Raw genomic sequence first — 25,713 nt, 5'->3', positions numbered from 1 at the left:
GAAGCGTGTTTTGATCATTCTTGTGCCATTTCAGTCGACCAGTTCAAAAACCGTTTGGATGCTTTTTTGAAGGAAGACGAACTTGGACAAAAATTGGTACATGAGATATGGGCGCATCAGGCTAATAATAATAATGTAGGTAAGATGGCCAGTCTTACGCTTCAAGTGCCAGTCCAGGGACTATGAAATATTTTCTTGTAAAATCTAGTGTCACCCTCGTGGCGTAAAGGTCTCGGGTTCGATTCCCGACGTGGTATTATTATTGTGTTTTTTTTTTAATTATTATTTTTCATTGTTAACTTTTTAAAATCATTCTGATGTTGTTAAAATTCCACTCATCAATGCGTTTTGAAGCTGCAAGACTTTTTGTGATGTTAGCCATCATATTATGTAAATGTTATCAAATATCTAAATTTAGTAAATGGGGTCTAGAATTTCAACCCTCTATGCGCTCAATAGCTTCAAGACTTGTTGTTGTCTAACTTCTATTTTTATAAATTTGCTTTTTATTTCGTTTTTAAAAAAAACACTTAAACTCTAAACTTCAGTGGTAAATAAAATAAAATAAAAAAATGTAAATAGAGGCTAGATTTCTTACTGTCCATGCGCTCTGTAGCTGCAAGACGTGCTGTTATCTAGCTCCCATATATCATAATTGGAGACGAGGAAATAAAATCCCAACCGTCCATGCGCTCTGTAGTTGCAAGACGTGCTGGGATATTTATTTATTGTCCGTACAATGGCGCTGTCGCCCTTGAGGTGATTTTCACGAAAATGGCGCTATATAAATTATCCAAACACACATATATATATATATATATTTAAACATATATGGTTGACAGAAAAGTAGTTATATACAAATATTTATTGATGATAGTTTCACTACCATAAAATTTTATATTATGTATCGAGCCGTATTTAAATTCAGACGATCTCTGCTTGATGAGGTCACATGACGGGAATTGTAAAATCCATAGAAAGTGGGAAGAAGAATTTACTAATTTAATAAAATAACCTGATTATCTTCCAACGGCTAATTCTCGATAAATTTAAATAACAGCCCGCGATATATAATATAATTTTTAATTTTGATCTAAATTCTCGTTTTTTTTTTTTTCATTCAAATTCAACGTTGCGTTCTATCGACCCAGCGTTGCCGTAGTGCGTGAATTGCGAACGAAATCCTCCAATCAGGTTTGTATTTTGACCCGGCGGGGAATCAAACCACCATATCCTTCTTTTTTTTTTGTGAAGTGTCCCAGCGACCACGGCAAAATTGAAGTTGACTCCGTTCTCGGTGATTTTAATTTTAATTTCGTTAGTATTTTCTATGGATCAATGTTAGGTTAGGTTGTCAACATCGGAGTGTGTCCAATATTGCCAAGATGACGGTTCGGAAAATTCTAGACAAATTTTTATTCATACAAATTCGCTTTTTCCAGCCAATGACAAAAACTCAATAGTTAAATTTGTCTCTATTAAAAAAAAGAGTGTCAATTTAGAATATGTTGGCGGTAGACTATCCCATTTTTTTAAAAAAGAGCTTTCTCATGTTTCAATTGAGAAATGAGTTTGTGTTAATATTGTCTCCAAAAAAACGCTATGTAAATTAGCCAATGGGGTCTTAGTCATTGTCTCTTCTAATGAACCTTGCTTACAACTCGAGCGTAGCGTAACATTACATGTGTCATTTGTCCTATAGATAATTCAAAATGTACTAATTTTAATCCTTTGTTTAAAAAAATACAGTTGCTGTTGTAATTTTCTGATAACTTCTAAAATTAAATATGTTTTTTTTTTTTTTTGTAGTTGCAAATTATTTGTACCTTGCTTTTGTTATGTGCAAGGTTTTATCGAATATATTTATCTTTAAATTATATTCCGTTGACTTCAACATTTTTCACCGTAGACTTACAATAATAAAAATAAAGCAGAATCAGAATAAACAAAATAATTCTAGAAATATTACATTAACAAATAATAAAAAATAAAAAATCGTAAAAGTTGGACACAAAAAACAAAAGGAGGAAATTAAATATGTTACAAAACCCTATTATAATCATTATTTAATAAAAGATTTTTTCTTGTGTAATTTCGGTAGAAAAATTGAAAAGGGAGTTTGTCTTATATTGTCTCAATTGAAAAATGGGTTTGTTTCAGTGAAATAAAAGAGTTTGTCTCATATTGTTTAGATTAAAAAATTGAAAAGGGAGTTTGTCTCAATCAAATAATAGAGTTTGTCTTATATTGTCTCAATTGAAAAATGGGTTTGTTTCAGTGAAATAAAAGAGTTTGTCTCATATTGTTTAGATTAAAAAATTGAAAAGGGAGTTTGTCTCAATCAAATAATAGAGTTTGTCTTATATTGTCTCAATTGAAAAATGGGTTTGTTTAAATGAAATAAAATAGTTTGTCTCGTATTGTTTCGATTGAAAAATTGAAAAGGGAGTTTGTCTCATATTGTCTCAATTGAAAAATGGGTTTGTTTCAGTGAAATAAAAGAGTTTTGTCTCATATTGTTTCGATTGAAAAATTGAAAAGGGAATTTGTCTCAATCAAATAATAGAGTTTGTCTCATATTGTATCAATTGGAAAATGGGTTTGTTTCAATGAAATAAAAGAGTTTGTCTCATATTGTTTCGGTAGAAAATTGAAAAGGGAGTTTGTCTTATATTGTCTCAATTGAAAAATGGGTTTGTTTCAGTGAAATAAAAGAGTTTGTTTCTCATATTGTTTCAATTAAAAAATTGAAAAGGGAGTTTGTCTCAATCAAATAAAAAAGTTTGTCTTATATTGTCTCAATTGAAAAATGGGTTTGTTTCAATGAAATAAGAGAGTTTGTCTCATATTGTTTCCATTGAAAAATTGAAAAGGGAGTTTGTCTCATATTGTCTCAATTGAAAAATGGGTTTGTTTCAGTGAAATAAAAGAGTTTGTCTCATATTGTTTCAATTGTAAAAGGAGTTTGTCTTAATCACATTAAAGAGTTTGTCTTATATTGTATCAATTGAAAAGTAAGTTTGTCTAATAGTTTCTTTCCGTCATCTTGTACATATTGGATTTCCATTGAACAGTGAATTATTATTTTACAGGTCTTACCAGCATGAAAACAACAACCAAAAATTGTTGTAGTTTTTAAACTAATAGGCAATAAATAAATATATTAGTATTATAATGACGCATGAAAATGTGCTTTATTGTTTAATATATTTTGGCAAGACCTGTTGAATAACTTTTCAACAAGCTCGATACACGAGCAAGAAGCGGATAGGTATGGAAAGCAATTTTAAAAAGGTGATATTTTACATAGAGCGACAAATATTTTATACAAGGAAAGATCAAATCATTTTTACTCGGGTTTATAAATTAAAGATTGTGATGCTGGTATTTGATATTTGACAATATGGAAGCAATTGTTGTAATCATAATTTTTAATTCCTTTAATACGTACATATTGCCCTAAGTTGCATTGTGAAGGGGACGTTACGAATAGTCAAAAATTAATCATACCATAAATTTAGGAAGTCTTGAAAAAGAGCAGAAAAAAATTCTGGCGTGTATTTTTTGATGTGGCCAATTTTGGAATGTTGTGATAATCTGAAATCATCAAAATTTTCAATCAAATCGAATACGAAAAATTCCTCATCTCTTTATTGACGTTTGCTCCGTAATAGAGCGTGCGGACCTTATCAGACGCCTCCGGGAGACGATATTTCACTCCTATGGCGGGAGCCACCCGCCCGAGCGAATTCATTAGAATCGTGTAGCTTTCTTATTTTGACGTAAAATGATACCATTATTACCATCTCATAAACCTTTCTCATTAACAAAGAAATAAATACTCTATAATACAGATTCTATTTAAAAATACGGACCAAAATAAATTCCAAATTTACAACTGTCGTATAATGTACAAACGGTTGAAAAATGGCCGGCCAGTCGCTTGATCTTTTTGATGACGAAATAAGATGCCGAGTCGCACTTATTAGCCAAGAGAGAGAACAGTGGATCCGACGACTGTGCAGTGTGCTGTGTTCAAAAAGTTTTACGAAATATCTAACCTAGTCTGCACCCAGGACTGTAATTTTAATATTCATAAAATTCTGTACCGCAGAGGCAGACGGAGGCAAATATTTCAATTTTCGTATCCAGTTTATGATCATGTCGATTGAATTTGAAGAAATGTAAGCCTAATTATGAAAGAACCAATGTATTAAGATACTAAAAAATACAAATTTATGCTATAAATTGTTAGAAACTACTTACAGAAAGTAGATTTTTAGGCTTGTTTTGAACATTTAATGTTTGGATTTGCATCTGTCTGCCTCTGAGGTACAGAATTACTTTTAAAAGGTTTTTTAATCATCTTCCTCGCTTTAGACCTACGTGGTCTGTTCAGGACAGTAAGAGAAAGGTTAAACAGTGAGTGAAATGAATGGATTTCAAAGGGTTAATCTTGTGTCCCAAAGCTCTACTGAATACAGCGTGAAAATTGTCAGAAAACAGAACTGAACAGCTCTCTTTTATTAGTAATATTTTTTTAAACTTAGACACTTCTGTCTGCAGCTAACTCCCGTGCGTCCAATTACAGGTCCACGTCTCGTAGTCTGAACATAAACGCTTTAAGAAATGTGAATTTTTAAATTTGGTTATTAAATTTTGATGATCAGAAGGAAAAAAAATGTTGTGAGGAAAATGTGTGGTAGAATTTTAATATCAACTGTTAGACGTTATGTTTATTTGAAACAAAATTTGGTATATTTTTTTACTTTTAAAAAACGTTAACAAAACATATTTTTTATCCGTAAGAATAAAAATGCTTCTGTTGAGTGACTTTAGGAGGCGCTACTTAGGGGCGATTTTGTGACATTACGAAATTGAACAGTGCTGATCAATAACGAGCGCCCGAGTGATACCGAAGCAAATGTAAAAAAAATAACGCGATAACCGCTGTATGGGCTGTGTCGTGAAATATGCTGTTGTAAAAAAAATTGTAATAATTGTCGTAAAGAAATAAATGTGTTAGTGAAATGTAATTCAACAAAATTTTCAGCATGTCCGAATGTTTGTAGACACGGATTGAATTCCACACCCCGGGGGGTCAACAAGTTTGACGCATGTTGCAACAGAGATGAAGAACATTTTAGAGAACGGAATATGGAAATCAAAGCATTTACATGACTGATCTGTCACTGGCTGGTTTGAGTGATCGCTTTACACGCTGTGTAACATTCACCGTTCTGACTATCCGTATTTCCTCGACTCTTCCATCCTTTGAGCGAGATTCATCTGAATGAATTATTTCAATCTTCATCTCAGTTGAGACATCGGTCCCTTTATAATCCATATTTTTTAAATTGCATTTTTTCTTTAGCAATATGTTAATTTTTTGTTTCTAGTTTAATCGTCAATTGTGTGTGATTAAGAACTTTGAAAGAAAACGATATATCTTTTATATATATTATAATATATATTTTTTCATCATGTGTCGTGTAAGTAAAACATATTTCATTTTGTGTATAAAAAAAAAACATTGTCTCATTTCTAGATGTATAGCGTTCAAAAAAAAATTCATTGTAATTTACATTTTTTAAAAGAATTTATTACGAAGAATATTGCAACTCGGACTTTTTGCAAACAGTCTTGCGCCATATTGTAAAAATGTTCAAATCATGTACATGTTCCTATTCAGATGTCGAAGATACAACGCACCCCTTTTGCAATTAACCGTCGCATCTTGCGTTGATTGAAAACGCAGTATGTACATACATAGTTTTAAGTATTTAAAAAAAAGGTTCTTCACATTGTAAACTTACTGTAGCCTGAATTGAAGACGCGGGGTGTATCCAGAAATTAAGTTCCAATTGTAATTATTTCTTGCCATCGCGGTTTCTTCAATTGAGAGAGGTGATGCCATCGTGTGTGCGCTTCGTGGTGCTTGTTTGAAATGCCTAATGAAATTGACGATCCCGCCGCTTGTGAGATAAGATCTGAACAACTTGACGATTTCAACATCAGCTCCTTTAAAACATTGTTCACTGCCTCCATCATTCCCTTTCCGCACCTAATAGTCCATAGGGCACTGCATCAGTACACCAATCGCAGCGTATCTTGATCATTTTTTGTAAAAAAAATCACATTGAATCAGTCCAACATCGCTCGCTTTGAAAAGTAGCGTGGATGCTTGGACTAGAGAGAGGTAATGCTGATATAGAGTCAACATTAAATATTTCTAGTCTACAAAGACGTAGATTATAAATATAAGTTCGGCATACTAAATGGTATAATTGATGTGCCATCATTACTGGGAGAAGTAAAATTCAATATTCCGACTCGTAGGTTGAGAAACAATGAAGTACTGTCCATCGATCAGCATAGAACATACTATGGCCGTATTGTTAACTCGAGACAAGATCTGGACTTTTTTGGTTTAAGTTTACAAGGATTTAAACGATCACTAAATAAATAGTCCAGATCTTGTCTCGATGTCCCTTATGTTTGTCAATGCTTCTTTTCAGAAACTTCTGCCGCGCTATGACAGGAGACTATGAAAAATAGTTTATCATCTAAAGATTTAATATTTCTTAATTTCTGGATATACGCCGTAAATCTACGTACAAAATTTGTCTTAATGCATCGTTTGTACAAAGTCATAAGGAATTTCAATCATTTTAAATGCTATGTATTCTCTCATATTTTTTATACCCGAGAAATGAACTCAGAATATAATTTACCTAGTTATTTTGAAGAATAATATTTTTTCTTCACATTTATAAACATTAATACTAATTTTAACTGCTTTTTTTACACTTGTATAGACTGACGCAATGAATTTTTTCAATGTTATATTTGTACCATAGATTGAAACACACTCAATTAAAAACAATGCCTCTTTTTCCATAGATAAAATTCTAGCAGAAAGTAGGTACTACTTTACAAAAAAAAAAACAGTTCTAAAATAGAATTTGAAATTGCCTCATTTGTTTTTTAATGGCTGTAATTTTGACAGCATTTTTTTTAATATTGATTTTTTTAACGTGTTGAATGGAATTTGCGGCGCGTGTATTGTCCAAATATTATATTATGAATATTGTATTTTATAGTTGATAATTTTAAGTTATTTGTCGTCAAAAGCATTATTTGCCATCGTTTGAATAATTATAGATGTGTACGCAATGTATTCAAGCTTGTAATATAACCCTTTCACTGCGTCATCAATGGCGACAACAGATATTCTAACAATACCTTCGAGAACGTCAATTTTTTTTGTACTGGATTTAATCCGCTGGGGATTCTATCGAGATTGACAAACGTTTCAAAAGAGATGAAAAACCTTTTTGAGAAGGACTTCGACGCAGAAAAATGCAATTTGTTTAAGATGTGTACATTATTTTTTATTGAAAACTTTTGTACTTTAAATAACATTGAAGTGTACTGAATTTATATTAATTGCATGCATACTGATATGGGGGTATTATGAGCAAACTTAGAAATCTCCACTAAAAATGGAAGATTGGTTATTGATGCCAAAATAAACTATGCATAAACACCTACCTACCTAAATAATAGCGTAATTCAAAACCGTCTCTAAATTTTGCGAAAACAGATTTGGTCCTTCGAGCCGGATTTGGAACTATGGCAACTTCAAGAACTTCTTCCATAACCGAAACACTCCAAGCTTCTACTATTAAATTGAGAATAACAAGACTGGCTAGTTCCAGGACCATCAAGACAATACAAATTTCAATTATATTACTTGACACTGCAAACTTAACATTCTCCGTTGAGTTGGTGAAGCATAATTACAAATCTCACAATTCTCTTCACAAAGTTTTTGTCAATATCTCAGTTACTCCCTCAATGGAGATTTCCAAGTTTGCTTCTAATACCTTTATTTATTTTTTTAATGGGGAAGTTTAGTCTAAAATAAATATGTATAAAGTTGTAGGCAAAACATGTTTTTATTTGTTTGACGTTTAATCATCAGTGTGGCCATGAATGAAGCAAAGTTTAGGTACATGCAAAAAATTCAATTCCTCGAATTGACCACTCTCTAGGGAATAGAGAAGAATCAGAATACCACCACTGGACGGCATCCCTTCATTTTCAAATGGTAGCCCTACCTGGGACTAAATTTAATGCCAACATACAAAACTGCCATTTTTGAGATGGCAAATTTTGCAGCTTTTATAAACACTTAGTAAAAAATCCCCTATTTGTACAGTATGTTAAATCCGATATTCCTCTCGAGTGATAATACCCTTTTTACAACACAATTTTGTGTTTGACCAAACTTCCCCACTAATATTTCTATCGTGTATTTTGAATGGGTTTCCTTTTTTCAATTCTAGTTAAGTTTTGTATGAAGTGTTGCATTATTGTATTTGATAATATATATTTTTACGATTGTTTTCGAGCTAATAGAGATTGACATACCGATATTTTTCAGTTGACTGTAATATTATATAAGACGTATTAGTTTTTAAGGTTAGAACATTTCGTTTTTACACAGAAAAAAATACAAGAATTGTCTTTGAAACGATAAACTTTTATAATATCATTGTCTCAGTAGTGAAAAGAAAAGTGCCACACGTTGTATGAACAGATGATCATTGATGGCATTGTATGTCCGCAGCATACTGTTCCATAATTTTAAACCAGAGTCCAACCACATCCTTGAAATATAGATTCTTATTCTTAGTGGTGGGGGTCAGTGCTATGCAAGCTCCTGACGTCACTGCGACCTGTGTAGATCTATTGTGACGGGCCCCGTGAATAGTTCTCGCCTTCCAAGCCAAGGTCTATAAAAAGCCTGGCTTCTATTTACATTTTGCTAAGTCTCCCCCTCCACGTCCAGATCCGTAAAGTATCGGGCTATTAGGTAGGGGGCGAGCTCTTTAACATCCTCAGGTTTAACCGGTGGTCCCCCGAGGATGAGGCTCCTTTTATGATGCAAAACATCACACTCACATAGAACACGTATAGGTGTTTCCTCATCTGCACTGCAGAACCTACATATAGAAGTTTGGGAAAGGTTCATTCTAGCGCGGTGTTTGTTCAATCTGCAGTGCCCTGGGCGGGCTCTAGTGATAACCACCCCATAAGTTATCCATAGTAATAATAACACAATTACGTAGCTCGATTTCTTTTTAGCGCATTTTTCTTCCCTTATTTTTTGAAGCCATCTTTATCAATTTACCACCCGAAATATGATCCTCCTGATTACCATTCTTGTTTAAAACTACAGCATTTTATTAAACGCTCGCATGCAGCCTCACGTTCCACAGTTTGTGTTGTGGCATAACCTCAAAATGGATAAGATAATTACAATATGTGAGTTTGTTGAAATGTTTGTAGACAAAAGACTGGATTTCACCCCCTCGGGAGTCATTAAGCTGCTCTCAAAGTGAAACGGAAGATCTGCTTATGCTGGTCAATAGTCCGGCTTCTCCTGTATGAGTTTCCAACACCAGATCCTCACACTATAGTCAAAAAGTTAGAAGGAACATACCTTTTGCAGTTAATATAAACCTTGTACATAATAAGCTAGGCAAAAAATATACAACTCCTTTATTAAAAAAAAAAGGTCATTAAGATTAACAAATCACAACCTCGATGGAGAATACCTTAAAGAACGGAATATGGAAATCTAGGCATTTACAGGGCTTACGATCTGTCATTGGCTGGTTTAAGTGGCCACTTGATGATATTTTGAATTTTGTACATTTTATACATAAATGGGCCTTTTAACTATCGAGACAATGATAATATTATGCGGTTAAGACTATGCAAAAGTTGTGAATCAACAAACAGTTAAATTTAGATAAACGTAAGAAGCGTGAATCACTATTCTCTTGTACGCAACGGTGCAAAGGGCAGTGGATTGGTACACCGATCTCAGCGAGCGATTGCTTGTTATGTATAGCCAAAGCGTTCCACTCAAATAGCGGATCCCCACGGTGGGTAGATGGCACATCTTTGTCACCGTTTTAGATCAAGAATAAGTCTCGACGGACGTATAACATAAATATATTCTCGTAATGATAGTAAAACAATGATGCGTGTGATTTTCTTTTACACATTATGTCACACCTCTACAAACACAAAAGTACTTTCTTTGTCACTTGGGTTAGTCATGTATATTTTTCAAACTTGGAATATAAAGCCTTTATAGAACCTTTTCGAGATCAAAAATAAATGAAAGTCAACGTCACAATCGCACATCCACATCAGTGGTGAAGTCCTAAATAAAAAATATCCCAGAGCGCACCGCCACCATTACGGTGAAGTGGGAGGGAAAGAGGTGGGGTATTTGAAGATACTTGAGTAGATATTTTTTTGAAACGTAATATTTGCTCCTGGCCAGAGCCGGAGCGTCGCTCTGCTCGGATAAAAAAATCCGGAGCGCCGCTCAGTTGCGCTCCAGCCCGACTGCACCACTGGTCATTGTTCTACGATCACGATGATATATATATTTTTTAAATTAAAAATAAATATTTGCGTTTTGACCTTTAAGCTGTGAGTCCTACACACTAGCCACGAGACCACAACCCGGTTTTCTGTAGATTTGATTACCGATTCACAACATTTCCATAGGCTTGACATGACAATATACAAAATTTTGACTTGCATACATTTTTCATTCAACTAATTTAACTATCTTTTTTAACACGTTGATCGCTGTGTCAGCCATCGGTGGCCGACACCGAAGTATTCCAATCGGGCCGTGTCGGCCACCGGTGGCTGACACCCTCAACTCCTCAAAAATACCTCAAAACAAATTAAATAATTGTTTTTCGATCTAATATTAAATTAAAAACATTTTTTTGACATTTTACGAAAATCCTATTGGCGATCAATGTGTTTCTAGATCCTAACTGTAAACGATTTGTTTTAAAATAATGGGGGCTAGAATCCCACGCGTTCTGTAACTGCAAGACATATTGTAATCTAGCTCCCACCTGTAATTAACACGTTTGCGATTGTCTGCTTTAGCCGTCAAATTTGTGTGTTCTCATTTAGAAAATGACAGTCCAAAAGACATTGGTAATGAAAAGACGGCTTTTGTCTTTGCAAATCTGAAGTAATTCTATGGTAGGACATGTGTGTTCCTATTAAAAACAGTCGCCAACAAAAGTGTCCCAGTCGAAAAAGATTTACTTCAAACATCAACTACGGTCCAATCGGAATGAAAATGTTCCAAAAAATCTGAATGTTATATGTGTCCATATAAGTGGAGCTTGTGAGAAATAAACGTGATAAAATTTACCACGATTTGAAATCGGGAACTAAAATTCCATGCGCTCTGTAGCTGCAAGACTTGTTAGGCTATTTATTATGCGGAGCCTTTTAAATGATTTTCACGAAAATGACACTGTATGAATTACTCAGTAATAAAATTAATTTGCATCAATGCACTGTATCTCAATAATTTATTTGATGAAGATAATATGATCAACATATTACAACAGACATAAAGAACATTTCAGAGAAGGTAATATAGAAGTCTAGGCATCTACAGGGCTTATGACCTGTCAATGGCTTGTTTAAGTGGCCACTTTACACACTGTGTAACATTCACCATTCTGCCTATATTTGAACATCAATATTCCTTCAATTCTTTCATCTGTTGATGTTTGTGAAGTTAAAGTTGATAATATGATCAGTCTGCAAGGCTTTTTTTGACAGTAAATGTATGCAAAGTCAGTATAAAATTTTGTATATTTAATTTTCTTATTATAGTTTTTTTTTATATGACATATTTATGCCTGTTAAAAATATTTTCTTGAAATTTACACATTTTCAAAATTGTTAATTTTTATTTTTAAATATTATTGAATGGCAAATTTTTGGCTGTAAAATGTAAGGTTGCGTTTATTTTTCAAAGTATAAAATTGTTATTATGATTTTTTTTTAAATTCAACAGTTTGAATCTATTACATTTTTCTCTGTCGAGGCAAACGAAGAAAACTGTTCTGGGTGTGAAACAGACCCTGATTTCTGGACGTCAAAATCCTGATGAAGGAAATCAATACCTCCGAGTAATCAGTCAAAAACACCCACCCGGAATTCTGTTTCTATTTCACAAACATATCTATCATCAACATCAAACCCTCATCTATACCTGGTGGTCCATAAGGCACTGGTGCCAGTTCGAGAACAATGGAATACTTCATTGAAACCCTCTCAGATCCGCATATTACAAAAACAATTGATTTTTTAGGGTTAATGAACAGTAAATATTTTTTTTTCAAAAATTCTTTGTTTACAAAATATTCGCTTTTTATTTTATTTACATTTACTGCTTTCAATGCCCCTATAGCCGTCGGAACAACCCAAGTAAATATAGTAAATTTGTCACCCTCAATCTAATTTTCCCAATTCTGATGGCGATAGGGTGTGTTAGTTCATTAGCTTGTTACCGGAAGAAACAAATCTGTTTTGAAGAACCTGGAATAGAATACTTCAGTGGAAAACCACCTTTAAAAACAAATATTTCACCTCAATCTTCCCAGGAATTGAAGGAATCTTCCCGGCACCTCAAGCATGGTAGGCGAACGCGCCAACCTCTACACTAAGAGGCGGACATTTCTCCATTTCATTTCGTTATCAGGAATTTTACATCGATTCAAAAACACTCGTCCATGACTGGTTCCATTTCACACACATAACTGTATTCTTCATCCGCCCGGACACAGCGTTTAATTTGGGAATTTGCCGTGTTAAAATCTGCATTTTTATTGTTTTTTTTTCGGTTTATGTATAAATATAAAGTTTTACCCATCATTAATTCTCGCATACCCAACCATACTTGAAACCTGGGAATCCCCTCTGCCTGCAGAGAATAGTAATTGACAGATAAAATCCATAGACAAAATCTATGGAATTTCTGCCCGGCTGACCATAATGCAAGGAAAGGTTGCCAGTTAAAAGACACGAAAGTTCGACGACATTGGGTATGTGATCTTCAATCGTTGACTTATTTGCCTTTTTTTTATCTTCATATATATTTATTTGTTTGTTTGATGTAATCAGCTCAATGGATGAATTGGCTGGAGAATGAAAACTATGTGAAATAATTTTGTAATATTGTAGCAATGTACAATACCATACTGTAGTTGGTCTGATCGGATCAAGTGAGATTTATTAAATGATAAAATACCAAACGTATTTGTTTTATTTATTTCTTTTTCAGTGCTGCAGAGCAGCGTTTATTTAGTAATTAAAAATTACATATAAGAATTTGTTACCCACTAAGTCTAAAGACTTTTCGGTGGGACACATTTTTTTATATTTTTATGACAGGTTTATATTACATTTATTTTATTTATATTTTACAAATTTATTTATAAACAGGCACTATAAAGTATCTAGAAGATATTTCTTCAATTCTTTTTTTTCATTTGAAGATATTTCATGTTAATTATGGTTTGTGGGAGATCATTGAACAATCTTGGAACAACGCTATTTAATGTTCGCTCTTCGAAGCAATTTGTAATTCGGGGAACAAACGGGAGCCCTTAGTTTTTAATCTAGTGTTGTGAGTGTGAGAAACTCTTTATATTCCGGATCAACAAAGGGATCTACAATCAATTTGTAGTCACAAAGTTGTTTTACCGGCAGGACATCACAGAATTCAAAAGATTTACACCTTCGCCCTTATGTTTCGCCTCACGGATTATGCTATCCGGTACAATCCCCCTCAACAGTCTCACCTGAATATCATAAATTTTACCCAGATGAGACTGGAAGGTGAGACCCCGGGCCCAGACACGCACTCCTTAAGATATAATGGATTCAATGAGCGAGGTATACAGGGTATTGTCCGAAACCACGATGAACAGTATGAGCAAGAAGACATTGGCACATTAAAATATTTTTTTAGAACAAATAAAAAATAATAAAAAATGGTTGCTTACTTCTGCAGGGGTGAAGTCTGACACTGCGCCGCGCTCCCCTAACTTCTTCCCTGCAGAAGTAAGCAACCATTTGTTTGTTTAAATATTTTATTTTTTAAATTTTTCTTGGTTCTAAATATTTTTTAAAATATGGTAATATGTCTTTTTGCCCATACTGATCATCGTGGTTTCGGATGTGACAGGGCTTAAAGAACAACCTGTATATGTATCTTAACGTTTTGAAAGATAGTATGCTTTTGATTTCATAAATCACCTTAAGCCAGTATTTAATTAACTATGATGCCAACAGCTATACATTTTCATCTTTCTCCTCGACCATCTTGCAAACAAACCGTTAGTGCGGTTAGGAGTAGCAGGCGCCACATTCAACAGTATTGTGGGGGTCGTGGCCTTTGGCTTACCTGTCGGGGTCTCTCCGTACACGCTGTGTGTAACTTTTATACGCACAGGCATGTGCGTGAGGTAGGATTAGGCAATCGTCCTTTTTACCTGCATCCGTCCGCTCGGGGCCTCGCGTCCCTGCTGGAGCCTGCAATCGGTCCCGTCGGTGCCTTATGGCCTCTCGCTCAACACCCTACTACGTTTTTTTCAGAAGGTGGCGGGGAAAAGGATTCACATATATATTATCACACAAGAAATAAGAACGGCTTACTTACATGGATAACACTATTTATTTTATAAGAAAACTGGCGTGTAATACAAAGATATTTTATTACACGTTCAATGAAATCTAACTTACTTCGAATTTATATCTAACACGTGTTTTATAGAAGACTAATTTTATGTGAGGAAGTACGGCAGTCGAGTTTCGGACAAGGAGAGAAGGACGGGCCTTGAACTTCGCGCCTTTTATAGCCTTTGTTCTGGTCGCCCTCTATTTCCGGCTGGGTATCGAACCGCAGGCTGGTAACTTAACGAGCTGCGTTCGCTTGCGTGGTTTCGCTCCTCGGTAGGTCCTTGAGGATTGTTTATGACGGAGGCGCCACAGTATGAAGGCTGTCTAGAGATCGGATATTTACTCGGTGAAAGCCAAATGCCATCTATATAACGCCTGCATAACACCTATTCTCATCTACGGATTTGAATTGTGGCACCTCACTAGGGCCTCAAACTGCAAAATTCTTGGTTTTGAGAGTAGGTATCTCAGAAAAATCTTGGGTGTGCGGTGGTTAGGATGCAAGGCGGTAAAACTACCGCGGTATTTTATGGGAATTTAACCAGATTTTCGTAAAATCTTGTTCTTGTTTTTTTCAAAATCGCTGCATGAGCGGTGGTCGTTTAAGGTCACAAACTTAAGGTTTTATTAGAAAGTATATGTCCAACAATACTATTAAGTTTTAAAACATAAAAAGGACACATCGAATGACTTTAAAACTTCCCATAGTTATAATAAATCTCGACAACCACCCGATGGATCTAAACCTGGTTTTCACTGTCATGTAACGTGTCCTACTCGTATTTGTATATATATTCGAAAAATAAAAATTAATTTGTCGTATTCGTTTCTTACAGGAAATTACAGTAAAATACCGTAAATTACAGTATTTTACCGTGCCTTTTGGTAAAATTACGTAATTTCACATCCATAGCGGTGTTTTGACTTTGCAAGGAATGAAGTAGGTACCTAATGAAAGAACGGACTCGGCGAACTCCGGTGACAACTGTCGTCAAGCGGAGGCGATACGGTTGGCTAGACCATTTACTGCGGATGCCTGCTGAGAGCCTTAACCACGCTCGCCTACTTTACAAGGCATCAGGTTCTCGATGTCCCGGACATCCATTGCTGACTGTTCGTTGGCAGTTTATGCCAGAACTTCGAGACGAGGGCCTGACTTCAGAGGACACAAAGGAGTTGACAGTCGATATAGATACATGGAGGCTCTTTGTGAATACCATGTGCTCCAACTAGGGAGCAGACATGGAATAATAATGATCTTTCTCCTCGGCGCTGCATTGGTAAACCAAATCTGGCGTATTTCAATAATCTGTTGAATAATGGTACGGTGCCAAGCCAGGAACAATGAAAGATTTCCATTAAAACAACCTATAAAGTCAATATTTCACATACTCCTGTCAGGAATTGTACCCAGGACCTCAGGAATGATAGAAAGATGCCAACCACTCTACAAAAAATGAGCCTTGAGCTATTGTATAGTGAAAATAGCACTGTATTTCTTTTTAGTTTAAAATCCTTAAAAATGGATTGGTAGGTATCGCTGTAATTTTTTTAAATTTTCTTTTTTTTAAATTTTCTTTTTTTTAAATTACTCCACGAGTGATGTCTCGAATTCTCTTCCTCTTCTTCTCAGATAGTGTGCTGATTGGTCAGTTGAATAAAATCGAAAATCGTAAATCTATAACAATTCAACAATATTTTGAGTTTGTCCAAATTTTTGTAGACAAGGACTGGATTCAACTCCCTTGATTACCTGGTTCATGAAGAAGTACAGAAATTGAAAAAATAACATTTTCAGGCGTCGCCTTGTATGAAGGTGAAATAATTCAATTAGATGAATCTCACCCGCATGAATAAAGGTTTCAGCTCTTTAACTTCACAAACATCAACAGATGAAAGGATTGAAGAAATATAGATGTTCAAATAAAGGGAGAATGGTGAATGTTACACAGTGTGTAAAGTGGCCACTTAAACCAGCCATTGACAGGTCATAAGTCCTGTAGATGCCTAGACTTCTATATTACCTTTTTTTAAATGTTCTTCATCTCTGTTGTAATATGTTAATATAAACAGCTCCCCGGGGAGTTGAATCCAGTCCTTGTCTACAAAAATTTGGACAAACTCAAAATATTGTTAATATTTTGTAATGAATAATGTTAAATAAATTGTGATTTTTACATTTTATTTTGAAATCAGTATTATTAGTGTATTACCTTCTCTTAAATGTTCTTCATCTCTGTTGTAATATGTTACTATGACAATTCCTTTGTCATTGGTTAATTAAAATGAACTAGTGATGTCATTCAAAGTTTTTTATATTTTTTTTCTACATTTTCAAGAAACTTCGCCGTACAATTAAATGCTCTTATTTTTACCGGGCGTAAAAATATTATATTATATTTATTTATCACAACTTACCCCAATTTGTTTTAAAAAGCTAGTACTTTGTAAAACGAATGTTTTTTATTTCTTTCTAAAAACACCATGCATACAAAATCTGAAAGCCTGACAGCGATGACAGCTGTCTATGTCAAAATTGGCTAATATTTTGTTTTGCTGGACTATTAAATTTGGAAAAAGTTTCCAAAGGTTGAGAATGAAAATAGATTCATTGAAATAATATTTAATGGAAAAAGGAAAACAATGAGCTTGGATAGGTAAGTTTTGAATAGAGTATTTTTATATCTACGTCTTTTGTCATTAATATCAATAAAAAATACAAGATTAATCTTAATTTTGACGCAACAGAGAGGGAAAACATTTTTGAGAAGTGAATATGGGCTATTGACCTGTCATTGACTGGTTTAAGCGGCCACTTTACACACTGTGTAACATTCATCATTCTTCCTATGTTTATGACAGATCACAAGCCCTGTAAATGCCTAGACTTCCACATTCCCTTCTCAAAAACGTTTGCCCTCTCTGTTGCAACAAATTTAGAACTGAGAAATCCAGCCTGTCTACAAACATTTGGACGTACTTAAAAATGCATTTTGCAGAAGCCAGATCTAATATTGAATGATACCTCTTTCAAACTTTGAATGTTTGAGGTGACATTCTGTATCAAAATATGTTTTTTTAATTACAGGGCTGATATTCTGAATGGAATTTATGTAAATGGGGTCTAAAATTCCAACCGTCCATGCTCTTAGTATCTCCAAGACGTGTTGTAATCTTACGCATTGCATTTACAAAAAAATGGAAAGATGTTGTTTTTTGTGTATTAAAAAGTTTGTTTTTGAATGTTTACAAACAGCATTTGTTTTTTGTGGATCTTAATCAGATTCTTTTCTTAAATTCCTTATAATTTCCACCCATTTATTTCTTTTTACTGGTTTTTTGATTTTACCAAAGTAATATTAAATTCAATTTTTATAAATCGTTTTCCTACATAAGTACACCTCTCTTTTGATGAAAAGACCGCATTTTGACGTTTGCAAAAAGAATGCCATATTTGAAAAAATATTTATTTTATGTTTTGGAATTCAACCATAAACAAGTACCTAGGTACCTAGTTATCAATGAAAAGTTATTTTCCAAGCTAATAGCAGGTAAGCCAACGTTCGGGCAGGATAAAGCCTGTCGGGTCCCCTAGTATATATATATATATATACAGGGTGTTCTTTAAACCCTGTCACATCCGAAACCACGATGATCAGTATGAGCAAGAAGACATATTGGCACATTAAAATATTTTTTTAGAACAAATAATATTTAAAAAAATAAAATATCAAAAACTGAAACGTAGTGGAGGAGGAGCAGGGGGGGGGGAGTTTGATACTGCACCGCGCTCCCCTCCCTTCTCCCCTGCAGAAGTAAGCATTCATTTGTTTTTTTAAATATTTTATTTTCAAAAATTTTCTTTGTTCTAAATATTTTTTTAAATATGCTAATATGTCTTCTTGCCCATACTGATCATCGTGGTTTCGGATGCGACAGGGTTCAAAGAACATCCTGTATATTTAGTTACGCGTACGCGTTAAAAGTGTGTTTTATACGCACGCTTTTGCATTCAGAACACCACCCCCAGGTGTTTTTTTAATGAATGAATTTATAAAATTAAAATACTTCTGCATTTATCCACTTAAATTTATTTAAGAGAACTATATTTCTGGAGGCATTAATCTTCCCATCAGCATCTTTACCGTAAGATTTTTTTAGTGGTGTGGGTGTTTTCTGCAAATTGATTGAATTGATTGGAACACTGTTTTCAGGAGGTGATAACAGTTTTTCGTATGAAAGCGGCCTGGCTTTTGAATTGACCTTACGACACCCGATAACACCAATATGCTTTCAAAATTGTGTACTGGCTACTTCCACATGACCACGTTCAATTCCACGTTCAACTCATACGGTGTCCATGCGGCTCGGCTGTGGAATCATCTCCCATCCGCTACCAAAGATGTATCCACTGCAACTTTGTTCAAATCACAAATTTGGAATAGTAAATAAAATAATTCCTTTTTTTTTACAGAGAGGAAAAAAGTTTGCCAAAAAGCAATGAATCGTCTTCTGATTCAGAAAGTAACCAGTCTTCTAATTCGTATGAAGATGAAAAAGTAAGCATTATTTATTATTTATTTTACAAAAAAAGAAGAAGGAGCATTGCCTTGCTGATGATGGCATTTAAACTTCAGGGCCCCGATTACAATGGGGACTTACCATTTATCTTAAGCAAATTATTCTACCAAATCCCAAAAGGAACACTCCCACACTACCAGAAGTCAAACTAGAGGATGGGCCATGTGGTCTACCGCAAACTCTGAATTCGGGCAAAGAAATTTCAATTTTCTGGGCCCCAAAATATTCAATATTTTACTTAAACATTGCAAAACCATGATCCGGATTCAATGAAATAAATTTGTAAAATAAATGTTATTAAATATTTGTAAATAACCTCTTACCGACTTTTCTATGTCTACCGGTTTCGAGGCGTACCCGTCTCTTCGTCAGTACACCAATTAAACCAACATGCAAACCACCGGCGAAGAGACAGGTACGTCTCGAAACCGGTAGACATATAGGTAAGAGAGAGCAGATAGGTAAGTGGTGATGGACATGCTGGGTATATTGTTAATGTATTTTATTTTATTTTAGGAAGAATTGCCGCGTGAGTTTGAGTCGATTCTCATTAAACAAGAAATGTTCAATTTCGAAGACTTAGATCACTCTTCCGAATATCAAACGCAACTAAATAATGATCGAGACATTGTATTCAACGAAGAGGTTCCGAACAGTGACATCAACGCTTACGAAACCAATCTCCAGTGTCGAGAAAATACCAAAAAACCCAGACGAAAGAAAAAGAAAAGATCGCTGAACGACCAAAAAGTCTCAATAGACGGTCGGTTTTATTTCGTGTGCGAATTGTGCGACTTCAAATGCCAATATCCCAGTGCGATAAAGCGGCATCGCTTGAGCCACACGGGCGAAACCCCCTTCGCATGCGACCAGTGCGAATTCGTCTGCAGCCAGTCGGGAAACCTGAAACGCCACAAGTACACGCATCTGGAAACCAAGATATTCTCGTGCGAGGTCTGCCCCTTCACGAGCAACCAGTTCGAAAATATCAAATCGCACAAGCTGACGCATCTACCGGAGAAGCCGATAAAGTGCGAGGAATGCGACTATAAATGCGTGTCGAAAAAGCTGCTCAACGCGCATATGATGAAGCACACGAACGAGCGCCCGTTCGGTTGCGATCAATGCAACTTCACGTCTCGGTCTCTCTCCAACTTAAAAATACATAAACGCATTCACACGGGCGAGAAACCGTTTAAATGCGATATGTGTTCGTATTCCTGCAATCAAAATGGTCATTTGGAGTCGCATAGAATGACACACATGGTCCTGAAGCCGTTTGCGTGCACCCATTGCAATTTTGTGACTAAATCGGAAGGCAGTTTGAAGTATCACATGTTTAGCCACACTGGAGAAAGACCATTTGCCTGCCATCTTTGCAGCTACACTTGTAAATTGGCCCATCAGTTAAAATTACACACTAAAAGAATTCATAAAATTGTCTTGGCTGATAGGCGAACGCAATCTGTCAAAATCGTAATGATCCCATAATTATAATTATCATTGAATTATTGTGTAAGTAATTCATTTACTTCAGTTAATAATCATCTTACTCAACTACAGCAAGACCTGGACAGTCTTCATGAATGCACAAAAAATGGCTTCTCACACTCGATGTTAACAAATCCACAGTTCTTCACATCGGCTCAAAAATCCTAAACTTATGTATTATTATAGTCTGAATGGTGTAGATTTGAAATCTGTAAAACAACTAAAAGACCCCGGAATAACAATACCAGATGATTTAAAATGGGAATGTCACATACACCTCAACTTAAGTAAGTGCAAGGTTATGAGATTTTTTCGTCTGGAAAATCCAATCATATACGACTACTCACTGAACGATGAAATATTATCTTCTGTGTCTAGTATACGAGATTTGGGTATTATACTTGACACTAAACTTTCTTTCACAGTTCATATTTAACATGTTATCAATAAATCCTTAAAACTTCTTGGATTTATTAACAGAAGCACAGCTGACTTCAAAAATATCAACACCCTTAAAACTCTCTTCTGTTCCCTAGTTCGCCCGCACCTAGAGTATTCCTCTGTTATCTGAATCAGTTCAACATCGATGTTTAAGAAAGATAGGCTGGAGGTTGGGCTTATCCAGAGACCAATAAACGTATAATGAGTTAGAAAACTAGTTTAAATATATCTTCTCTTCAAGACCGTCGAAATAAATCCGACCTTCTAGTACTGCTTAAAATTCTCAACTCACTCTTTGATGCGCCTGAACTACTGAGCTCGATAAAATTAAATATCCTAACTAGAAACCTCAGACAAAACATACTCTTTCATACCGATAACCATAGAACTAACTATGGTTATGGTTAGAATTCTCAGGTCTGTCAACAAACATACCAGTCTTGATTTCTTTGACAACAAGTTGTCTTCTTTCAAACGATCACTGAATCTAATTTAATTATACCTCACCTCTCTCCCGCTTCCACTTCCACAAAGTCTACTATATACCATTGAGTCTTTCTACTTTCCTTTATAACAATTTTCTATGCATAAATATGTCCTTTAAAAGGCCCATTGGGCGTATATATAAATAAATATTAAACATAACAAAAAAATCGAATTCAATTATCTACTTGATAATTGATCTTCTCATATATAAAAGCGAATATGCTACTAAAAATATACAAAATCTATTCAGACCTACTATCGAATATGGGTTTTAGATATGGAATCCTTATTTTGTTAAGGATATCAACTTGTTGGAGTCCGAAGACCAGCTACAAATTTGTCGTCGAGCCTAGAGCGGCTTCCATACTCGGAGAGGCTGGAAACTCTCGGTCTCACACGTAATCTGGTCACAAGAAAGTAATCCAGAACTACATAATATGCACTTCATTGGATTGAGAAATGAGGCCCATGGATTTTTCACTGACTGGGATTAAATTGATTGGATGTGGTCAATTCGCCAAAATGATTACAAAACTTTTTAAAAGCCTCAAAATTCTTTTTGGTGGCCACCAGATCTGTATATCCGACGGGACCTATAACAGGGCCACGGATAGTAGCGAGAAGCTCCATTCGGTAATCATAAATAGGGGAAAAGGGATAAATTCCATTTGACAGGTTAAAGAACACATGTACATATATTTAGAATTAACCAATTACAACAGGGATGGAGAATATTTTAAAGAAGGGTATATGGAAGTCTAGGGATTTACAGGGCTGTCATTGGCTGGTTTAAGTGGCCACTTTACACACTGTGTAACATTCACCATTCTGCCTATGTTTGAACATCCATATTTCTTCAATTCTTCCATCCGTTGATTTAAGTGGAGTTAAAGAGCTGAAACCTTTATTGTTTTGAAGAGATTCATCTGACTGAATTATTTCACATACAAGGCAACGCCTGAAAACAATTCTCCAACAGATGAAAGAATTGAAGAAATATGAATGTTCAAGCATATTTGAATATTAAATAAATATTTTTTGTATTGAATTCCTGCATATTTATTATTAAACTCAAGACAGGATCTGGACTTTTTTGGTTTAAGTTTACAACGATTTAAACGAGCACTAAATAAATAGTCCAGATCTTAATATTATGTATCTTTTTTGGGTGATACCGTGGATGTTGGATTTGATCCGACGTTTCGGCTACCATTGCAGGAGCCATCTTCAGGGAAAACTGTGTGTTTTATAGAGAAATGTATGTGTTTAAGTACTAGTAATTTGTACCGTGTCACAGTCAGCAGTAGGCACATTTCTTGTTTTGTAGGAAAGAATAATTATGTTTATGTACTAGTAATTTGTACTGTGTCGCAGCCGGCAGTAGGCACATTTCTATTCGTTTTTGTCATATGTAGTGCTGGGAACCATGTTGAATTTAATTTAAGCCCGTCGTCTTTGTTTATATTATTTGGATGTCTGTGTATTTCAATTGCCTCTTTTATTATTCGTGCACTATAATTACTAGTTTTATGTAGAATTTTTGGTTCAAAGGCGAAAAAATGTCCTGTGTCTATAAAGTGTTCCGCTATTGCGGATTTGTCTGGATGTCCAAGTTTACACGCTCTTTTGTGTTCGTCAATTCTCATCTTTGCTGTGCGCCCTGTTTGTCCAATATACACTTTTTCACATCCTTGGCAACTTAGTTTGTACACGGCTTCAGTTTCCAGAGGATTTTTATCTTTTGGTTTTACTAAATGGTCTTTTATTTTTCCCACAGTCCCAAACGTTGTTGCAATATTTTGTTTCTTCAGCACTTTGGCTATCCTGTCAGTTACATTCTGTACATATGGTAGGTATGCAGTCCCTCTGGTAATATCTTCTTCCTTGTTCTTCTTTGTCCCTTGCGATTTAATAATGTTGTCAATTTGTTTCTTCTTATATCCATTATGCTCCAATGCATGTGAAATTTTGTTGAACTCTTCGCCCTTTTCGGAATCTTCGCATATTCGAGTCGCTCTTGTTAGAAGTGTATTTATTAATCCTCGTTTTTGGGCTGGATGATGATGTGAATCAGCGTGTAAGTATCGATTCGTATGTGTTGGTTTTCTATATACCGTATGCCCAAGACTGCCGTTTGGTTTTCTTTTTACTTCTACATCCAAGAATGGAAGAGAGTCGTTCGTTTGTAATTCCATTGTAAACTTTATCAGAGGATGTAATGCATTTAAATGATCTAGAAAGGTATTTAATTCATTCATCCCATGTGGCCAGACTGCAAAGATATCGTCTACGTATCTCAGCCACACTTTCGGTATAAGAGTTGCTGTATCCAATGCTGTATCTTCAAATTTTTCCATGAAGAAATTTGCTATCACTGGCGAAAGTGGAGAACCCATAGGCCACTCCTTCTATTTGTTCATAAATTTCACCTTGAAATGAAAAATAGCCACTTTTAAGGCAATGTTCAAACATATCGCACATGTCTTTTTCATAAATTTCACTCAGAAGAGCCATCGAGTCTCCCATTGGTACATTAGTAAACAGCGATACTACGTCAAAGCTTACTAAAATGTCCTTTTCTGTCACAGATATGTTGTTAAGAAGGCTTACAAAATGAGCCGAATCTTTTACAAACGAGTTGGTCTTTCCAGTATGTGATTGCAACTGTTTCGATAAATACTGCGCCAGTTTGTAAGTTGGAGCTCCTATATTGCTAACTATAGGTCTAAGGGGCATATCCTTTTTGTGTATCTTGGGAAGGCCATATATCGAGGGTGTCCTTGAGGCTTTCACAAATAGTGTCTGTTGCACTTCTTTGGGTATTTTTGATGTTTTCACTAATTCTCTCGTTTTTCTATCAAATTTATCGGTTGGGTTCCTTTTTAGTTTCCTGTATGTAGATGTTTCTACGAGTACGCGCATTTTCTGTATATAATCCGTTTTGTTTAATATTACAGTTGTATTGCCCTTATCTGCTGGTAATATAACAATGTCTGAATTTCTTCGTAATTCTTTTAGGGCTTGTCGTTGAGATGTTGACAAGTTCGATATTGGAGGCTTCGCTCGTCGTAGAATGATACTCGTATCTTGGCGGATTTCTTCCGCTACAACCGTAGGTAATTTGCGTAGAGATGCTTCAACTCCACAGATGATATCCACAACTGGGATAAATTTAGGGGTTATGGCATAATTGAACCCTTTTGCCAATACTTCTATTTCACTTGAGCTTAATTTGTGATTAGATAAGTTCTTAACCACCGTATTTGGATCCAAACATTTGTTGATTTTGGTCTGCGTCTTTCGAATCTTTTCAAATTTTCGTTTTTGTTTATTTTCATGGATAAACTTCACTTTTTCCGATTGACGATAAGTAATCGAATCAATTTTTGTCCAGTCATTGGGTGCTAATATTGCACTTAAGTATAAATGAAGTTTGTAGAGAATTTCAGATACACCGTTGAGTTGCTTGCGTGTATCGTTAATCCTCTCTCTTATTAAGGCTTGTTCTGCTCTCTGAAATATTCTTTCAGCTTTAGGTGATTGAATATGTCGTTTAATTGTAATGAATTGTGGTGTGACTACCTGAGCACGGCAGCGCAACAAAAAAGATAGAGTATTTAATAGCTTGTCTCTTTTCTGTCTGTTGCTGTCCAGCAGCGTGTAGAATTGTAAATTTCCTCCCCATAGAGGTTAGTTAAATAGGTGCGAAGGTTTTCACGGTCACTGTTATCAATATTATGTATCTTTTTTGGGTGATACCGTGGATGTTGGATTTGATCCGACGTTTCGGCTACCATTGCAGGAGCCATCATCGGCTCATTTTGTAAGCCTTCTTAACAACATATCTGTGACAGAAAAGGACATTTTAGTAAGCTTTGACGTAGTATCGCTGTTTACTAATGTACCAATGGGAGACTCGATGGCTCTTCTGAGTGAAATTTATGAAAAAGACATGTGCGATATGTTTGAACATTGCCTTAAAAGTGGCTATTTTTCATTTCAAGGTGAAATTTATGAACAAATAGAAGGAGTGGCCATGGGTTCTCCACTTTCGCCAGTGATAGCAAATTTCTTCATGGAAAAATTTGAAGATACAGCATTGGATACAGCAACTCTTAT

General features: G+C 35.1%; 1 protein-coding gene and 1 long non-coding RNA gene across 3 annotated transcripts; both read left to right on the top strand.

Moving 5' to 3' along the window:
- LOC148279232 (uncharacterized) lies at positions 1-2,023 on the top strand. Its single transcript, XR_015822946.1, has 2 exons — positions 1-1,103; positions 1,152-2,023. It is a non-coding gene; the product is annotated as an uncharacterized LOC148279232 (long non-coding RNA).
- A 15,056-nt stretch (positions 2,024-17,079) lies between these two features.
- Positions 17,080-23,306, top strand: LOC148279231 (uncharacterized). Of its 2 annotated transcripts, XM_088230267.1 has the most exons (4): positions 17,080-17,252; positions 19,070-19,154; positions 19,693-20,691; positions 21,870-23,306. In XM_088230267.1, the coding sequence occupies exons 1-3, from the start codon at positions 17,239-17,241 to the stop codon at positions 20,665-20,667; spliced, it is 1,074 nt and encodes a 357-aa protein (XP_088086393.1). In that variant the 5' UTR covers positions 17,080-17,238; the 3' UTR covers positions 20,668-20,691; positions 21,870-23,306. The 2 variants fall into 2 exon arrangements, with proteins under 2 accessions (XP_088086393.1, XP_088086392.1); XM_088230266.1 differs by lacking the exon at positions 21,870-23,306 and having other exon boundaries at positions 19,693-21,131.
- Positions 23,307-25,713: the final 2,407 nt, after the last annotated feature.

Source organism: Micrasema longulum, unplaced genomic scaffold (assembly GCF_059751315.1).
Source record: "Micrasema longulum isolate JH-2025_06_02 unplaced genomic scaffold, ASM5975131v1 h1tg000745l, whole genome shotgun sequence".
Classification (NCBI taxonomy): domain Eukaryota; kingdom Metazoa; phylum Arthropoda; class Insecta; order Trichoptera; family Brachycentridae; genus Micrasema; species Micrasema longulum.
This window is presented reverse-complemented; position numbering and strand designations above follow the sequence as displayed.